The sequence below is a fragment of the Pyrus communis genome, chromosome 2 (assembly GCF_963583255.1).
Source record: "Pyrus communis chromosome 2, drPyrComm1.1, whole genome shotgun sequence".
Taxonomy (NCBI): Eukaryota; Viridiplantae; Streptophyta; class Magnoliopsida; order Rosales; family Rosaceae; genus Pyrus; species Pyrus communis.
This window is the reverse complement of record NC_084804.1, coordinates 3,094,627-3,111,430: the sequence shown is the minus strand read 5'-3', so window position 1 is coordinate 3,111,430 and position 16,804 is coordinate 3,094,627. Positions and strand designations below refer to the sequence as shown.

The 16,804-nt window shown below is 36.8% G+C and overlaps 2 protein-coding genes and 1 pseudogene across 3 annotated transcripts; 2 read left to right on the top strand and 1 right to left on the bottom strand.

Annotated features, from left to right (window-relative positions):
* The first annotated feature begins 1,961 nt into the window (after positions 1–1,961).
* On the top strand, positions 1,962–4,708 carry LOC137725854 (mitochondrial arginine transporter BAC1-like). 2 transcript variants are annotated; one of them, XM_068464667.1, is made up of 8 exons: positions 1,962–2,302; positions 2,815–2,904; positions 3,051–3,152; positions 3,339–3,443; positions 3,518–3,616; positions 3,697–3,877; positions 3,981–4,079; positions 4,157–4,708. In XM_068464667.1, exons 1-7 carry the CDS (start codon positions 2,210–2,212, stop codon positions 4,040–4,042), a joined length of 732 nt encoding a protein of 243 aa, XP_068320768.1. In that variant the 5' UTR covers positions 1,962–2,209; the 3' UTR covers positions 4,043–4,079; positions 4,157–4,708. The 2 variants fall into 2 exon arrangements, with proteins under 2 accessions (XP_068320768.1, XP_068320767.1); XM_068464666.1 differs by having other exon boundaries at positions 1,967–2,302; positions 3,697–3,885; positions 4,157–4,697.
* A 34-nt stretch (positions 4,709–4,742) lies between these two features.
* Positions 4,743–7,042, bottom strand: LOC137725855 (squamosa promoter-binding-like protein 3). The gene is made up of 2 exons (XM_068464668.1): positions 6,584–7,042; positions 4,743–5,276 (listed from the first exon to the last, which is right to left on the bottom strand). The coding sequence occupies exons 1-2, from the start codon at positions 6,934–6,936 to the stop codon at positions 5,180–5,182; spliced, it is 450 nt and encodes a 149-aa protein (XP_068320769.1). The 5' UTR covers positions 6,937–7,042; the 3' UTR covers positions 4,743–5,179.
* Positions 7,043–15,008: 7,966 nt separating this feature from the next.
* LOC137727135 (mitochondrial arginine transporter BAC1-like) overlaps positions 15,009–16,804 on the top strand; it is a 1,937-nt pseudogene continuing 141 nt past the window's right edge.

The window sequence follows — 16,804 nt, the reverse complement described above, 5'->3', positions numbered from 1 at the left end:
CATCTGTCGTGCAATTTTTGTTTCCCCCCCTCCAAAAATTGGCTTGTTTGTTTGCTTGATTTAAAAAGTCCTCTTATGCTTCATGTCCTGAATCCTGATTGAGTTTAATCACATTAGGTTTCTCCCCATCAACTTGTTTTGGTGTTGTCACGAAAGTTTTAAAGTGAAAGTTTCCGCTCTCATATCAAACGAACCAACCAGGAAATACTCAAGGAGTTTTTCCTGCGATGCTTGAAGTTGAAACAGCAGCTGCTGTCCATCCTGGTGGTAGTGGCGGCGCTGTCGTTAATTCAGAGGGTCATATGATTGGACCTGTTACAAGGTATGAAGAACTAAATTGTTGTATGCTGATTGTCTTAAATTATTTTGCTCTGTGTACAGCCATGTTTTATAAGAATCACAGATTTGCACTTTCAATGGTATGAAGTTTGTTATTTCTACGAACGTGTTGCGTATCTACGTTGTTATTGAAGCTGCTTCCAGTGTCAGCATCGTCCATTCAGATCTTAGACGTGTTCATTTGGTTTATGTAAGTCCGTTTAATGAGATATATTCTTGAAACAGTAATGCAAGGCATGGTGGAGGAACAGTTGTACCGCATCTGAACTTCAGCATTCCACGTGCTGCTCTTCTGCCCATCTTCAAGCTCTCAAAATGTTATCTAGTCAACTTTTTATTTCGCACGTACCGGTCGTTTAAATTCATCTTCTGTGCTTGAATTTTTGTTTTATTGTTGGTGGCATACCGTATAAGATGTGTAGTGGAACTCGTTCTTTTTTAGCAGCCGAAGGTAAGCAATCCTGAGAGATCTGACTACTGCAGTTTTTCTCGCACAGACATGCAGGATCTTTCACTTCTCCAAGTTCTTGACCAGCCAAACCGTTATCTTTCTTCTGTATGGGCGTTGATGCCACCTCTGTCTCCCAAGCCCCCTCCTTTGCCGCCTCATATTCCACACTCTTTACTACAAGATACCAACAAAGAATGAAAAGGCTCTCGTTTGCAAGATTTGTCGCCGAAAGAAAAGATGTGTTTGAAATGCCAACCCAACATGCAAGGCAAGAAAACTTCCTAACAATGTTGTTCATAGCAAGTTATGACGTGCCAGCATCCTGCAACGTTCTCGTAGCAAACTGAAAGGCGTCGTCTGTAGAAAACCGAGATCAGGTTTCGTACCTGTCGTAGTGTTTGTTGTGCTTGACTGACTTCACGTACAGGGGTAAAACAACACGATTAGGGATTGAATCTTGTAATTTATAGGAAAAGCATTGTGCAATGCGAGATAATGTTCTCGGTCCCGAACAACAGTCTTATATCTACTGTAGTATATCATATATGCAAAGATATATTTGCAGTAAGGAGTAAGGGAGTGAAGAAAAGTACCAACAATGCTTTAGTTTCTTGTGAAAAACGCATCCTTGTCAGTTGAAAAGTACCAACAATGCTTTAGCTTCTAGTGAAAAATGCCTCGTCCTCCTCTTCCTACCAATATTTTCTTGGTTTCCAGATTTTTTCTTGTTAAGTGAGTCTCACGCTATTGAAGGCTTATGCTTGGGCTAATTTGGCCTCGTATAGGAGAGATTTTTCAACATGCCGAAAACATAATCCGTATTAAGTGTTATACAATTAGTTGAAAACTAATTAAAAAAAAAAAATTCAACCCAAAGTACTACTCCGTTAGTGGTATGACCTTTTATCCGTCTCAGTAATATGGTCCAATATAAGAAAAAACTGCCTATCATCTATGACTCTTGTGTATTTCATTATCCTTTGATGATGTCGCATATAAATCATTAAGAATAAATGCATGATATTTAATATACTGAATTATGTTCTCGACATATTAAAAAATTTCTACTCACAAATGCTTAAACTTCAAATTGAGTAGATACATTTTGTTGAGCTAAAAACTGTGTTTTCAGTTTTGGGGTTCGTACATGCTATCTTTTGGGAAAGTGGGTCTCAAGTCACATCGCACTTACCAAAACCAATCGCACAATATTTGCGATTTTCCCAAAACAGCCCAATAAAATTTTGTATGCGGCGGTCCTGACCCAGAGCCTCGCCTCTCGTCTCTCTTGCCGCCGCCTCTCTGGTCTTAAGCTATTTCAACAAAACTCCAGAGAGACGCAGAGTATAAGGACAAGGACACCATGATAAAATCCCAGAAATAACACAAGCCAATTCGCAGAGAGAGAAAGAGAGAGATATGGCGGACAACTCTGGTTACAAGGAGTACGTTGCGGGCTTGATCGCCGGCGTGGCCACCGTTGGAATCGGCCATCCCTTTGACACCGTCAAGGTAAAGTCACATCTCTTTGATTTTGTTAACTGTCAGTGGGTTTAATGATGGTGAGGTTTACTTTAATGGGTGTAGCTTTTAATTTTATTTTCAAGTGCAATTTGATAGAATTTGGAAGTAAAATGTGTTAAACAATGCCAAAGATTAGTTTTTGGAATCTGGGTAGTTTAAATTTTGATTGGAAAATGTTTGGATTGGTATGATACTAGTGGAAAGAATCAAAATTTAGATGATATACTAAACTTGGTTTTAGTAGCAACTTACAGAGCTTAATTTTCCTTTAGGTATACATTGTTGGCCTGTTTTCTTATTAGCTTGATATTCTGTAAATTTACCTTGGCCAAGCTGTAATCTTTTGATCCATTCGTCGTCTTGTCACATCTGTAGTTGATGATTTCTGGATATTGTTTACCTCTAAGATTATCTTTTGTGAACTGTGAGAATGGATGGATAATTTCTCTCTATGTGTAAATTGTGCTTCCCGTTAAGGTTGTCTCTGAATGTTGAATTAGGTTAAGATGCAAAAACACAACACTTCAGCACACGGGATTACGTACAGGAATAGTTTGCATTGCACTGCAAGGATACTAAGGACTGAAGGTGTATGATTCTGAACTTTATCTAGCTGAATAGCTCTAATGTAACGATCTAGAACCATTTTTCTTTCGGAAAGGGTGCCAATGTTATAGAATTTGAGTTTCCGCATCATCTTTTCCAGGAGAGCTGACTGATATTGGGTCATTAACAGATTAAAGGACTTTACAGAGGGGCAACATCATCTTTTGTGGGGATGGCTTTTGAGAGTTCACTTGTTTTCGGCATGTATTCCCAGATCAAACAGTCACTGCAGGTTTGAACGAAAATAAAGTGGACAATCTTTGTTTATTTTATTTTGTAATGATCTGGATAATGGCTTCTGTTAGATGCATAATAGCGAACCAGTTTAGTGACTCTATCGATACGACTTCTATAAAGATATTGTGTATCTGTTATGGTTCTTATGTGACGTTCTTCTGAATTGCAATGACACTTGAAGGGAAGTGCCCAAGGTGCAGGTCCACAGCCCCAAGTCATAATTCCATCTGCTGCTTTTAGTGGATCAGTCATCAGTTTTATATTATGCCCCTCGGAGCTGGTGAAGGTAAGAGGAATTGGATGGTTTTTAGATTGTTCCGTTGCTTCTCACAGTAAACTTATTACACTGCATTTTTCCAGTGTAGGATGCAAATTCAAGGCACGGACTCTATGGTCCCAATGTCTAGAAGATATGGCAATCCTCTTGATTGTGTCCTTACAACTGTGAAAAATGATGGGGTAAGAAAATATTGTTATTTCTGGTGACAGTGGCGAGCATAACTTTTTATGATCATTTTAGGTGATTGAATGCTTTTCAGGTTAGAGGAATTTTTCGAGGAGGTTTTACGACATTGTTAAGAGAATGTATTGGAAATGCGGTCTTCTTCAGCGTTTATGAGTATGTCCGCTATCACATGCATTTACAATTGAAATCTGCTTCAACTGACCACAGAAACTTGATTGACGTGGGAGTTGGGATTGCTAGTGGTGGCCTTGGTGGTATAGCAGTATGCATCTTCACAATTTAACGTTCTCTAGTACACAAGCTCACATTCTTATTCCACTGGACTTACAAATTCTGATGTTCTCACCCTACTTCCAGTTTTGGTTGGCTGTTCTACCCTTGGACGTGGCAAAAACCATAATTCAGACGACTACAGATAAGAACGCTGCAAGAAATCCATTTCAAATCTTGAGCTCGGTAAGGACACCTCTCTCTCTCTCTCTCTCTCCCCCGGAAAATGTTTAAATTGGCCTTTGTTCTTTTTTCCTCTGTAGATTTACAGAAGGGCTGGATTGAAAGGATGCTATATTGGCTTGGGTCCTACTATTATTCGGGCTTTTCCTGCTAATGCAGCGGCAATCGTCACCTGGGAGTTGGCCATAAAACTATTAGGCATCAAACGCGACTAATGATTTCTCTACAATAACCAATGCTTCCAGCCTGTTTGGCAACTTTTAAACCGCATTCAGCAAGAGAAAATTATTTCACTCCGATGAACTCCAAGGGTGTTACTATGCATTGTTTTCTCGATTTAAGGAGCTTGAACATTTTTTCTACAAGAAAATATCAGAGATTGGAGTGGTTTGTTGTGAGATTTTTTTTGTAATGATTGTTGAAAAGTTTGTATCAAGGATTTCACATGTTTTATTGTAATTTCTGTCAGCTGAAATAGAAGTTTTTCTAACAAAGCAGCCAAGAAGTTTTGGTTGGTGTTTTTCTGTTCTTGATATTACAATTTTTTGAAATATTAGAGAGAAAGGTCTGGACATGGCTAATTCATATGGTAAATTTGATAGCCCTCCCCGTCCCGTCGCACCTGAAATGTGATGAGTAGATATACGTGTTGTAATATGAGTGAATATGTTTATATTTGCGGCTATATTGGTATCAACAAGTAAAATATATGCTAAACATAATTACATTGGTAATATTAATGAACATTGTGACTGTTCATTTCACGTACATGTTTTCATAACATAATAATAAGAGAGATCTTAGGACAAAAAATACCATGCTAATGTACGATAAAAGTAGTGACAAATTAAAGCATGTGAAGAAAACAAGAATTATCGTTACCAACTGAACGGATCAAGTCGTAGCGTTGTTTCAAATCACAGCCAAGAATCATGAAGCACAATTTCAAGGTTCGAAATTGTGCTAGCAAAGAAGCAAATCTTCCTTAATTAATGCATACAATTGAGAGAGAGAGAGAGAGAGAGAGAGAGTTTCAGTGGTGCATACGTATAATGAAGGCTAAGGGTTGACAGAAGATTGGGAGCTTCGCCTCCATGTCCATGTTATTGTAGGGATGTTTTCCGACGCCGCGTATTGTGTCCAGCTAATCGCCGGCGACAACTCCTTTTACGGTCATCAAACTCCGATACGCTGTGAAACCTGTCAATTCACCACCATTCATTCATTATTCGACTCATGACTCATGAGTGTCTTTCCTACAACGCAGTTGAATGCACTTTTTTAAATGCAGAGTCAAGTTTATTAAGGACATATTGACAACTTTATGGTCTGTAAATAAACTAAAAAGTTAAACAATCAACAATATCAACAAAATTGATGACAATTCGCATTTTTAAAAAGGCAGTTAATCAGCCATGAGTATTACAGTCTGGTGGTATTTCTCTCTACTTGAAAGTGAGAGGTTTAGGTTCGAATTTCGTGAATGACGAATTCGATACCAAATTAAGCTACTCATTGTGTGGCTTAGCCAAACTCCCCCTCCCCTTAATGTAAAAATATCGATATACTACAAAAAAGGCAGTTAATCACACTTTAGAAAAACATGAGTAAGTGTGTATCTACAATTTATGTTGATGTAGAACAAAAGGCCGAATGGGTTGAAGAGGAAATGAATCGTCAAAAGGCAAAAGGAAGCAATAGGAATTTGCAAATTTGACATTCGAGGTCCGATTTAGGCCCATGGTACATTTTTAGAAAGGGAACGATGCCACAGTTCAAACACACAATAGATTTTGGCCATCCGAGATCGTTTCAGCCTCCAAAACGTAGTTTTAATTTTTGTTATAAAAATCGAACATTTGAGTTATCTTCCAATTAATGTTGAATTATTGTCATTTTAAAGTTCAAAGTCCTTTGAGTTGTTTTAGGAGTTGTAGTCCGTCTATTTAAGCCGTTTGACTGTTTCAATGTGATTATCAAATATCAATTAAACAAAACAACTTTTGGACTTTCTGTCAAACCCTGATGGACTCCAAAAATCTTGTTTTTCAAGGGTTTACGTTTGTATCTCTCTTGCTTCGTGCTGCATCATATTTAGATATATATATATATATATATATATATATATATATATATATATCTACATGAATACTAATTAGGCAACAATTAAGAAAACCGTTTAGCTAGGCATACTAATATTGCCTTCTCTCCATAAGATATGGCATGAAACTGTAGGTGTGGGTTCTTGCAAGTTTAATTCATACTATAAACCACCCGGGAACCTTTTCTTTTGAAAGGACTTCAAGGGAAAAGGTAAACCCTACATTTCCCAGCAAAAGAGCTTTCTGAAAGAGGGCATTTTATTTATTTTTTGCTTGATCATCAGGCATCACACGAGAGAAGAACTTCATAGATAAAAAGGTTTGAAGGTTGTCTAAGTGTTTAATGGAAGAGAGTTATTATTTGCAAAACTGTGGTAGTTGAAAAAACAGTTCTAAAATTGTTACCTACTACACTGCTGGCAAAAGCGCTGCAGGAATCCACCCATGAGCACCGCCGGAGCCTTGGCATGAACATCACAGACCTTGTGGCGGCGGTAGTATTGCTTTAAATCACTCAAATCAGCATTGCAACTATCTACCTTACAACATGGCCCTGCTGTAGACCCTCCTGCACCAGATCTTCTCCCTTTTGGAGAAGGAGCAGTACTATTCATCATCATCACTGTATCTCTCCTCTCATCCTCACCATCCACTATTGATGGTGTCCCACTCCTACTTTCTTCTTCTTCCTCCTCCCCCTCCTCCTCTTCCTTGTATTTCACCCAGGTCTTCTTTCCATGAGCTCTGCCTGATTCCATGTTTTTCCGACAGAAGGAGAAGCAAAGAAATGAGAGGAGAAGGAAGATGTTATATTCAAAGCAGAAGTAGGCTAAAATGAAAACATTGATCAAACAGCAAAGGTGTAGAAAAGGAAGAGAAGTGTGTGTGTGTGTGTGTGTGTGTGTGTGTGAGGACCACAAGTTCCATTTGAGTGAATGGTACCTCCAAACCCTAGAATTATTTACTCCAACAACACATCATCTACATATGATTTTTACACTACAACAACATAACCACAGTTCAAACTCATCTTCACTAAATAATATCTAACCTCAATTTTAGACTTGATTAGTGCTCGTTTAGAGGCACTTTTCTTTAAAACCATTAAGTGATTTTATGAAGGGACGCTTTTTATGTGTTTCTCATTATAAGTGATGTTGGCCCCTTGAAAATTACTTTCAAATGAGCGCTTAACCATTACTTATATTAGGGGGCTAGGCACGAATTTAGTAACTAAATTTGGGTTCGGCTAAGCCAAGCTAAGGTGAGCTAGAGCTAGGTTATTTCGAAGGACTTTTTTTTTTTGTTGTAATTTGAGATGAACTGGAGGACACTGAAACGCGTCCATGCATGTGTGATTATTACGCCATATAATCTTTATATAGAGCACAGAGCTTATGTCTAAACCAATCCTGGATCAACCTAACCAACAACTCAATTGTTGTAAAAATGAATTTGATTTGTACATTTGTCAATTCGTTACAAGCCTATGTTGAGTACGAGTCTCATATTGATAGGATGAATGACTTTACATGGGCTTATAAGTAAGTTGGGCTACTCCCCATATTGCCAATTGGTTTTATGGTGGAACCTCAACTTTCTTCATGGTCTCTTAAGTAGGTTGTCTCACGTGTGAAGCCAAACGGCCACATATGCTCCACGTCACCCGTTGTTGTTCACGTGTTGAGCTTGAAAATTCGCCACACGTGAGGGGGCGTGTTGAGAATGAGTCTCACATTGATGGGAGGAGGGATCTTGCATGGGTTTATAAGTAAGTTGAGTTACTCTCGATATTACCAATTGGTTTTATGATGAAACTTCAACATTTTTCAGCCTAAAGCGCTATAAAAATTATAGATATGTTATAATTTATATGGTCAGGCTTAATTATATGAATATATACATATAGATATTGACAGCCCTTTTCATAGAGAGTGTGACTTCTTCATTCATAATGTATTATAATTATTGGAAAGTGAAAGGTGAAAAGCCAAAGAAAAATTAATCCTAAATGATCCAATGAGGCAGCAACAGTGCCTTATCATGCTTTGATACATATGGTATCATATATTGTCACTTATAAATAGGGTTTGGTCCCCATTTGTACGATCCAACCCATGAGCAGATTCATGTGCAACATAGAGCACCGGTGGGTTTCAAATCTAATCCCTTAGATTTGGATTAACTAGTGTAACATATTCAAATGTATTCCGAAAAGAATGGCATATTCTAATTGATTGGGTTAGACATCATAATGGGCGAGCCACAAATTAGGTATCAAATGTAACAAAAAAATAAATATGTCTTCATCATATGTGTGAATCAAACATGAGACCTCTTACTTACTAGTAAAGATGAATACCACTAAATTGTAGTACTAACTAGTTGGTAGTTTTTTTGTTATGAACATTAAACAAACAAACAGAAGATGAGCCTTGCACTGACAAACCATGTTCTCTTATTTTAATTGCCAAATGAGGCATTTGCTTATTGATTAAGAAGATTAGGTTAGTTTGCCAAAAAAAAAAAAAAAAAATTAGGTTCAATTGAATTCAAATACAAGAAGTGTATAGCATGTGAAATAAAAATTTATTTTTTCTGTCAAATTATAGATTTTGTTAGATTAGATGTTAGATTAGTTATCGACAGAGTTTTTTCAAATTATGGGTTCGACATCCATGACGACCAAATTCAACCCTAATTTAAATCCCAACTAGCCCACTAGGCCCAAGAAGGTTAGCTTAATTACAATCTTGGATCTAGATCCTTGACCCATTTTTGTTTGGGCTGCAATTTTAGCCCATTTTTATTTGGGTTACAATCTTATATGCAGTCCAACCAAATGGTGGCCGAAGTCATTGAGCCCTTCTTATTAGGCAAAAGTTGCTCGACATCGAAGCCAGTAGTTATTGAGCCCTTAATATATTGGGAAATATTTGTTTCACAATTGGCCCAAATTATCAGATATTTTCATGCATAGTAGAAAAATGCGTGTGAGTTGCTGCATGTGTTTAAAATGTTTTTAATACATATGCATACAAGGGGGTTTATAGAAGCTGATTTATATACATAAGTTCAGAGTTATCAAAAGATTGGCAATTTTCAACAGTTCATTATTCCAAAGATCTTTATGCTACAAAAAATAGAGATGTTACTTATATACATGTAGCAAAATGCCCAACCGGTGCGGATGTGGGTTTGGCGGGAACTTGCGTAGCTCCAGAAAGGAGAGAGTGATATCGAGCAAAAGAGTGATGTTGGGAGAGACAGAACAATGTTCAGTAGAGAGAGGAGACAAGAAGATGAAATCGATGAACACACTGATTTTTAGCACAGTTCTCCCAAAAAAGAAATTCACATTGGTTTTTCAGAGAGTACAATATTAGAATAACATAAATTAAGCAGGAGAAAAATTAAAACTACAATATACTTAAAAATAGTGAATCAGTTCATTTTGAGTTTTAATTTAGATTGAATTTGCATCTACTTAGAGGTCGAGGACCACACACTAGTAGAGTAACCGCTATAATTACAAGGCTTGATTATTGGCTTTTCTTTGAGTGATTGGGGGTTAAGTAATGATAATATTGTTTAAGTTAGACCATATACAAAAAGGATCATATAGCTTAATAGTAATACTATAACTACCAACACATACAAATATATTTTATATGCACGTTTTGAAAGTTACTCCAATTTTTTTAATAGGTACAGAAAAAGTTGGCTAGTTGTTGAAGTTAGGATTTCGGTGTATGGAATGTGTTCTTAACCAACTCAGCTATAAACTTCTTTCTAAGAAAAAGTTTGCGGTAAATAGTTGTTTAGTTGTCATATTAATCATTTTAGCTTTTTTTTTTTTAGCTAAAATTTTTTTTTAGTACAAATAATATTCTACACTAACATAAGTGTTTGAATTTGAAATACAGTGATTTGGAGAGGTAAACCTTAAATTACCACTTACCCATAACTTCTAGTTTTATTATTCAATTTACTTAATGTTAAAAAAATTATAGCATTTCATACCGAACAAAGGATGATTCTCTTAATATTTGACGTAAATATATACCCGACCAAATGTCCGACCTTTTCATGTCACGAAGGTTGAAGAGAGGGTTAATCACACCTAATGCCAATGTTTGGCATAATTACCTCTCTCTCATCATAATTACTTCTTATCACCATGCACTGCATATCCACTAATCACATTCCACAACATATTAGTTAAATATGATATATGCCAATTAATTAGGAGAAAATGAGGGAAGGTTTGTGGGTGAGACACCTTGAAGTGGAATAGTACCACACTCACTATCATAATCACATGTCACAAATCATTTGCCCATTCCGAACAAAGTCAAGCCACATACATGTGGTTGTGGGGAGTTGGCCATGAAAAAGAACCATGTCTTGTAACAAAAAAAAAAAAAAAGGAAATGTACATGTTGCCTAATGTAATAATGATGGTGAAAGGTAGGTTAAATAACCCACGGACTTTCAATTTAGTAGTACTTCTCTTTTTAATTGGGTAAGAAATTTCAAGTTCGAACAACATATGTGATTAACCAGCACTAAGATCCAATTGACGAAGAGGTTTATATTATTACAGTTAATAAGATTAACCTAAAAATAAATGTTTTTCATTTGTCGTTGATGTTCCTCAAACAATGCTGTTGGTAATGGACAAAAGAATTCAAGATCGACCAACGTAATCATATCAATGTAAGATTACCAAACCAGACATTTAATTATGAAGGAATGATAATTTATGATCTACAAATCCCTCGATGATCATTAATTATTGTGCATGCTTCTATATGGGATAGGATCAAGAGACAAAGATTTTGACAAATATTTTTACACTTCTTTGTAGCCTTTAGATCTCATAAGGTCTTGTTGATTAAGAGTGATTTGGAGGCTTTTAAAAATAAATGACTTGAATGATTATGTGGATTATAACCAATAAGGAAAACACTAATTTAAATAAAAAGAATATCAAATAATACTAAAATTGAAAAAGAAATAATCAAACTTTGAAATATCCAGCGTAAAAAAAAAAAAAAAAACATGAAATTCCATTTCCATCTCTGCTGAAGAGGTCTACAACTTCTTAATGAAAAGTCTTTCTTTCCTTCAAACAAAGAACCCTAATTATAGAAAAACAAAAAAAAAAAAAAACAAAAACATGATACCAAGCAGAAAGAGTTTTGCTTTGACAATAATTTGTACTAGCAACTCAATCACTTTGCCACCTACCATTCATTTGCACCGTATTTAAACAAAAAAAAAAAAAAAAAGGTGAAGTCCAAGAGTCAAGATTAAAGATTTAGAATTTAGGGTTTTGTTCTGAGAAGATTCAAGAGACTGATAGCTTGATTCGTTGTACTGTGCATCAAAATTTCATATCAATCGAATTAGAGTATCACAGGTAGTGAGGCGCGACAACATTGATCTGTCTCCTTACCTTTCTTGGGTGTTCTTCACTATGGGTTTCTCCTTACCTTTCTTGTGTGTTCTTCACTATGGGTTTTACATTCTTTCTCTATCAGTTCAAATTTTGATTTTTGATTTTATTTTATTTTATTAGATAATTCTAATTAATTTAAATTTGTGTTTTCCTTATTAGTTATAATCCACAAAATCATCCAAGTTATTTAATGTTTAACTGTCACATCCCAACCCGGGCCCCTACCACATCCCGAGCTCGGCTCCATTGTCGTAGCACGATATTGTCCGCTTTGGGCCCTGACCACGCCCTTACAGTTTTGTTTCTGGGAACTCACACGAAACCCGAAGCCAGTGAGCTCCCAAATGCCTCGTGCTAGGTAGAGATGAGAATATACATATAAGGCTTACAGGATCCACTCCCATGGACGATGTGGGATGTTACATTAACAATCTCCACATCATTCTTAATCTAGACCTTTGATTGTTATAGGATCCAAAGGCTACAAAGGAGTGTAAAAGTGTTTGTCAAAATCTTTGTCCCTTGATCCTATCCTTATATATATATATATATATATATATATATATATATATATATATATATATATATTTATTTATAATGAAGAGCATGATCTGTTGACAGCTTGTTACATAGAATGAGTGATTGACGGTTCTCACTACCATTATGCGTTTAATTAACAATTTTTTATCCAACATTGATACTATAAAGTATAATCATCAACTAAATTACATTTCTCTATATATGCACTTGGGTTCATGTTCGATCACCATCAATTCTTCTCCCTCATAACATTTAACACTTTAACCAAATCTCTCTCCCTCATAATATTTAACAATTTAACCAACTAATACTATTCTTTGTTAAATAATTTGTTAAAAAAAAAAAAAACTAAATTACATTTTCACAAAGTGGAAGAAACCTCCATCAACATCGCTGCCCTAATCCATGTCTATTAATGCATCGTTGGATTTGATCTAGTCTACCAACATACGTGAAACATGTGGACTCTCTCTCTCTCATGAATAGATTAGCAATTAAATAAAATAGTTTAGGGCACACCCAATTTGATTATTGTCCTTATTAATCCCCAACATTCCGAAGGCCCCACGGGACCGGCGGCACTTGAAACTTCTAGATATATAGCAATTAGTCCTTCCACCCCAGCTTAATCCTAAACAATGTAATCATAACATTATAATAATGGTGTTAGATTCTCTAATCATCTTCATTCTTGTGAGCTGTATACCATTTTTAATGGTTAATTCTTCTAATTAATGAGCATCTGAGAGTTAGACTAATTGATTAAAGCAAAGTATATATATCCCATTTTCTCAAATTTGAATGTATCATAAATATTAGAGTTTAGAATATCTATTTACCCTCAAGTTTGAATTTCCTCGTGAAATTTTCATTTTAATAATAATATAAATCAATGCCACACATTGAAGCAAAAATAAGGTGATGTGAAGTACAATGGTTTTGATCAAATCCACATACTGATGCTTAAAATCGAGCTGAATGGGATTATATGCTTGAAACCAACGACTTACTTGGAACTAATACTTTTTAAATCCCAGAATCACTTTATTAGGCAGCATAGGAGTTTGACTACTGCATCTTTAGAATCACATGCTGCATGAGTTGATTACTAATTAAGTTTGGCGTTCATCTATTTTATCAGTTAGTGGAAATGGGATTATGATGTGAGTAGGTCATCGATCTCCCAGCAGAATATTCCCCAGCTAGCCCTACCTGGGTCGTCAGTCATCATCATGTGTTTTTGTAGTTGTTCCACGCGAGTCCATGTCTATGGAAATGACAATCTTCTGACTTCTGTGTAAAACAGTGGCCACATTGTCATTGAATCACACATTAATATCAGTACAGCTGCAGGTACATGATGGATATATCTGCGGTCGACAAATGGAATATGTAGTTCTAGAAAAACTCCATTCGCATTCTTCCTTCCACATCATTATCTGTATGTATATATTCTATGTACTGTATATTTCAAGATCAAAGATTAAATTCCAAAAGTAGGCCATTGCCTCATCATTGCTGGGTGTGGTCATTGCCTCATCACTGCTGGGTGTGGCCAACTGAAACTTCCTAACAATGTTGTTCATAGCAAGTTTTGAAGTGCCAGCATCCTGCAATGTTCTCGTACTATACTGAAAGGCGTCGTCTGTAGAAAACCGAGATCAGGTTTCGCACCTCTCCTAGTGTTTGCTGTGCTTGACTGACTTCACGTATAGGGGTAAAACAAGAAGGTGGATTGTCTGCCTTCCCATTTCTATACTCTCCACATACCCTTCTGTTTGTGTGGTCACGTTTAAGTCACGTCAACATTTTATATTCCTATTACTTTTTGTTTTATTATTTCTATAAAAAATTAATATAAAATATTGATGTGGCTTAACCGTGACCACACATCATAGAAGGACATAGAGAGAGTATGGAAATAGGAGGGCAGACAATCCACCTCCGTAAAACGATTAGGGATTGAATCTTGTAATTTATAGGAAAAGCATTGTGCAATGCGAGATAATGTTCTCGGTTCCGAACAACAGTCTTATATCTACTGTAGAATATCATATATGCAACATGAATTTGATGCAACTTGCAGTAAAAGCCGTATGATTTTAATTCTACCCTATTTTGCGTTCAATATTGTGGGAATGACCTCGGCTTTTGGTATAGATGTGAATGCTCTTAAAACAATTCATCAACGATCCTGTGCAATCCGTATGATAACTTTCTCAATTGTCTTCTTCTTCCACCTTTCAGCTATTCTTTTTCGGCCTTTTTTTATACAAAAATATATTTACAGTAAGGAGTAAGAGAGTGAAGAAAAGTACCAACAATGCTTTAGTTTCTTGTGAAAAATGCATCCTTGTCAGTTGAAAAGTACCAACAATGCTTTAGCTTCTTGTAAAAAAATGCCTCGTCCTCCTCTTCCTACCAATATTTTCTTGTTAAGTGAGTCTCACGCTATTGAAGGCTTATTCTTGGGCTAATTTGGTCTCGTAAAGGAGAGATTTTTCAGTATGCCAAAAACATAATCTGGTACTAAGTGTCATACAATTGGTTGAAAATTAAAAAAATAAAAATTCCAACCAATTGTATTAAGATATTTGATGTACTAAGTTATGTTCTTGACATATTAAAAAATTTCTCCTCACAAATGCTTTGAGTAGATAAATTTTGTTGAGCTAAAAACTGTATTTTCAGTTTTGAGGCTCGTATATGTTATCTTTAGGGACAGTGGGTCTTGAGTCGCATCGCACTTACCAAAACCAATCGCACAATATTTGCGATTTTCCCAAAACAGCCCAATAAAATTTTGTATGCGGCGGTCCTGACCCAGAGACTCGCCTCTCGTCTCTCTCGCCGCTGCCTCTCTGGTCTAAGATATTTCAACAAAACTCCAGAGAGACGCAGAGTATACGGACAAGGACACCATGATAAAATCCCAGAAATAACACAAGCCAATTCACAGAGAGAGAAAGAGAGAGAGATGGCGGACAGCTCTGGTTACAAGGAGTACGTTGCGGGCTTGATCGCCGGCGCGGCCACCGTTGGAATCGTTTGCATTGCACTGCAAGGATACTAAGGACTGAACGGGTATGATTCTGAACTTTATCTAGCTGAATATCTCTAACGTAACGATCTAGAACCATTTTTCTTTCGGAAAGGGTGCCAATGTTATAGAATTTGAGTTTCCGCATCATCTTTTCCAGGAGTGCTGACTGATATTGGGTCCTTAACAGATTAAGGGACTTTACAGAGGGGCAACATCATCTTTTGTGGGGATGGCTTTTGAGAGTTCACTTGTTTTCGGCATGTATTCCCAGATCAAACACTCACTGCAGGTTTGAACGAAAACAAAGTGGACAATCTTTGTTTATTTTATTTTGTAATGATCTGGATAATGGCTTCTGTTAGATGCATAATAGCGAACCAGTTTAGTGACTTTATCGATACGACTTCTATAAAGATATTGTGTATCCGTTATGGTTCTTATGTGACGTTCTTCTGAATTGCAATGACACTTGAAGGGAAGTGCCCAAGGTGCAGGTCCACAGCCCCAAGTCATAATTCCATCTGCAGCTTTTAGTGGATCAATCATCAGTTTTATATTATGCCCCTCGGAGCTGGTGAAGGTAAGAGGAATTGGATGGTTTTTAGATTGTTCCGTTGCTTCTCACGGTTTACTTATTACACTGCGTTTTCCAGTGTAGGATGCAAATTCAAGGCACAGACTCTGTGGTCCCAATGTCTAGAAGATACGGCAATCCTCTTGATTGTGTCCTTACAACTGTGAAAAATGATGGGGTAAGAAAATACTGTTATTTCTGGCGACAGTGGCGAGCATAACTTTTTATGATCATTTTAGGTGATTGAATGCTTTTCAGGTTAGAGGAATTTTTCGAGGAGGTTTTACAACATTGTTAAGAGAATGTATTGGAAATGCGGTCTTCTTCAGCGTTTATGAGTATGTCCGCTATCACATGCATTTACAATTGAAATCTGCTTCAACTGACCACAGAAACTTGATTGACGTGGGAGTTGGGATTGCTAGCGGTGGCCTTGGTGGTATAGCAGTATGCATCTTCACAATTTAACGTTCTCTAGTACACAAGCTCACATTCTTATTCCACTAGACTTATAAATTCTGATGTTCTCACCCTACTTCCAGTTTTGGTTGGCTGTTCTACCCTTGGACGTGGCAAAAACCATAATTCAGATGACTCCAGATAAGAACGCTACAAGAAATCCATTTCAAATCTTGAGCTCGGTAAGGACACCCCTCTCTCTCTCTCTCTCTCTCTCTCTCTCTCTCTCTCTCTCTCCCCCCATCCCCCTCCCAATCCCCCGGAAAATGTTTAAAATGGCCTTTGTTCTTTTTTCCTCTGTAGATTTACAGAAGGGCTGGATTGAAAGGATGCTATATTGGTTTGGGTCCTACTAGTGTACGGGCTTTTCCTGCTAATGCAGCGGCAATCGTCACCTGGGAGTTTGCCATAAAACTATTAGGCATCAAGCGCGACTAAGGATTTCTCTACAATAACCAAATGCTTCCAACCTGTTTGGCAACTTTTAAACCGCATTCAGCAAGAGAAAATTCTTTCACTCAGATGAACTCCAAGGGTGTTACTATG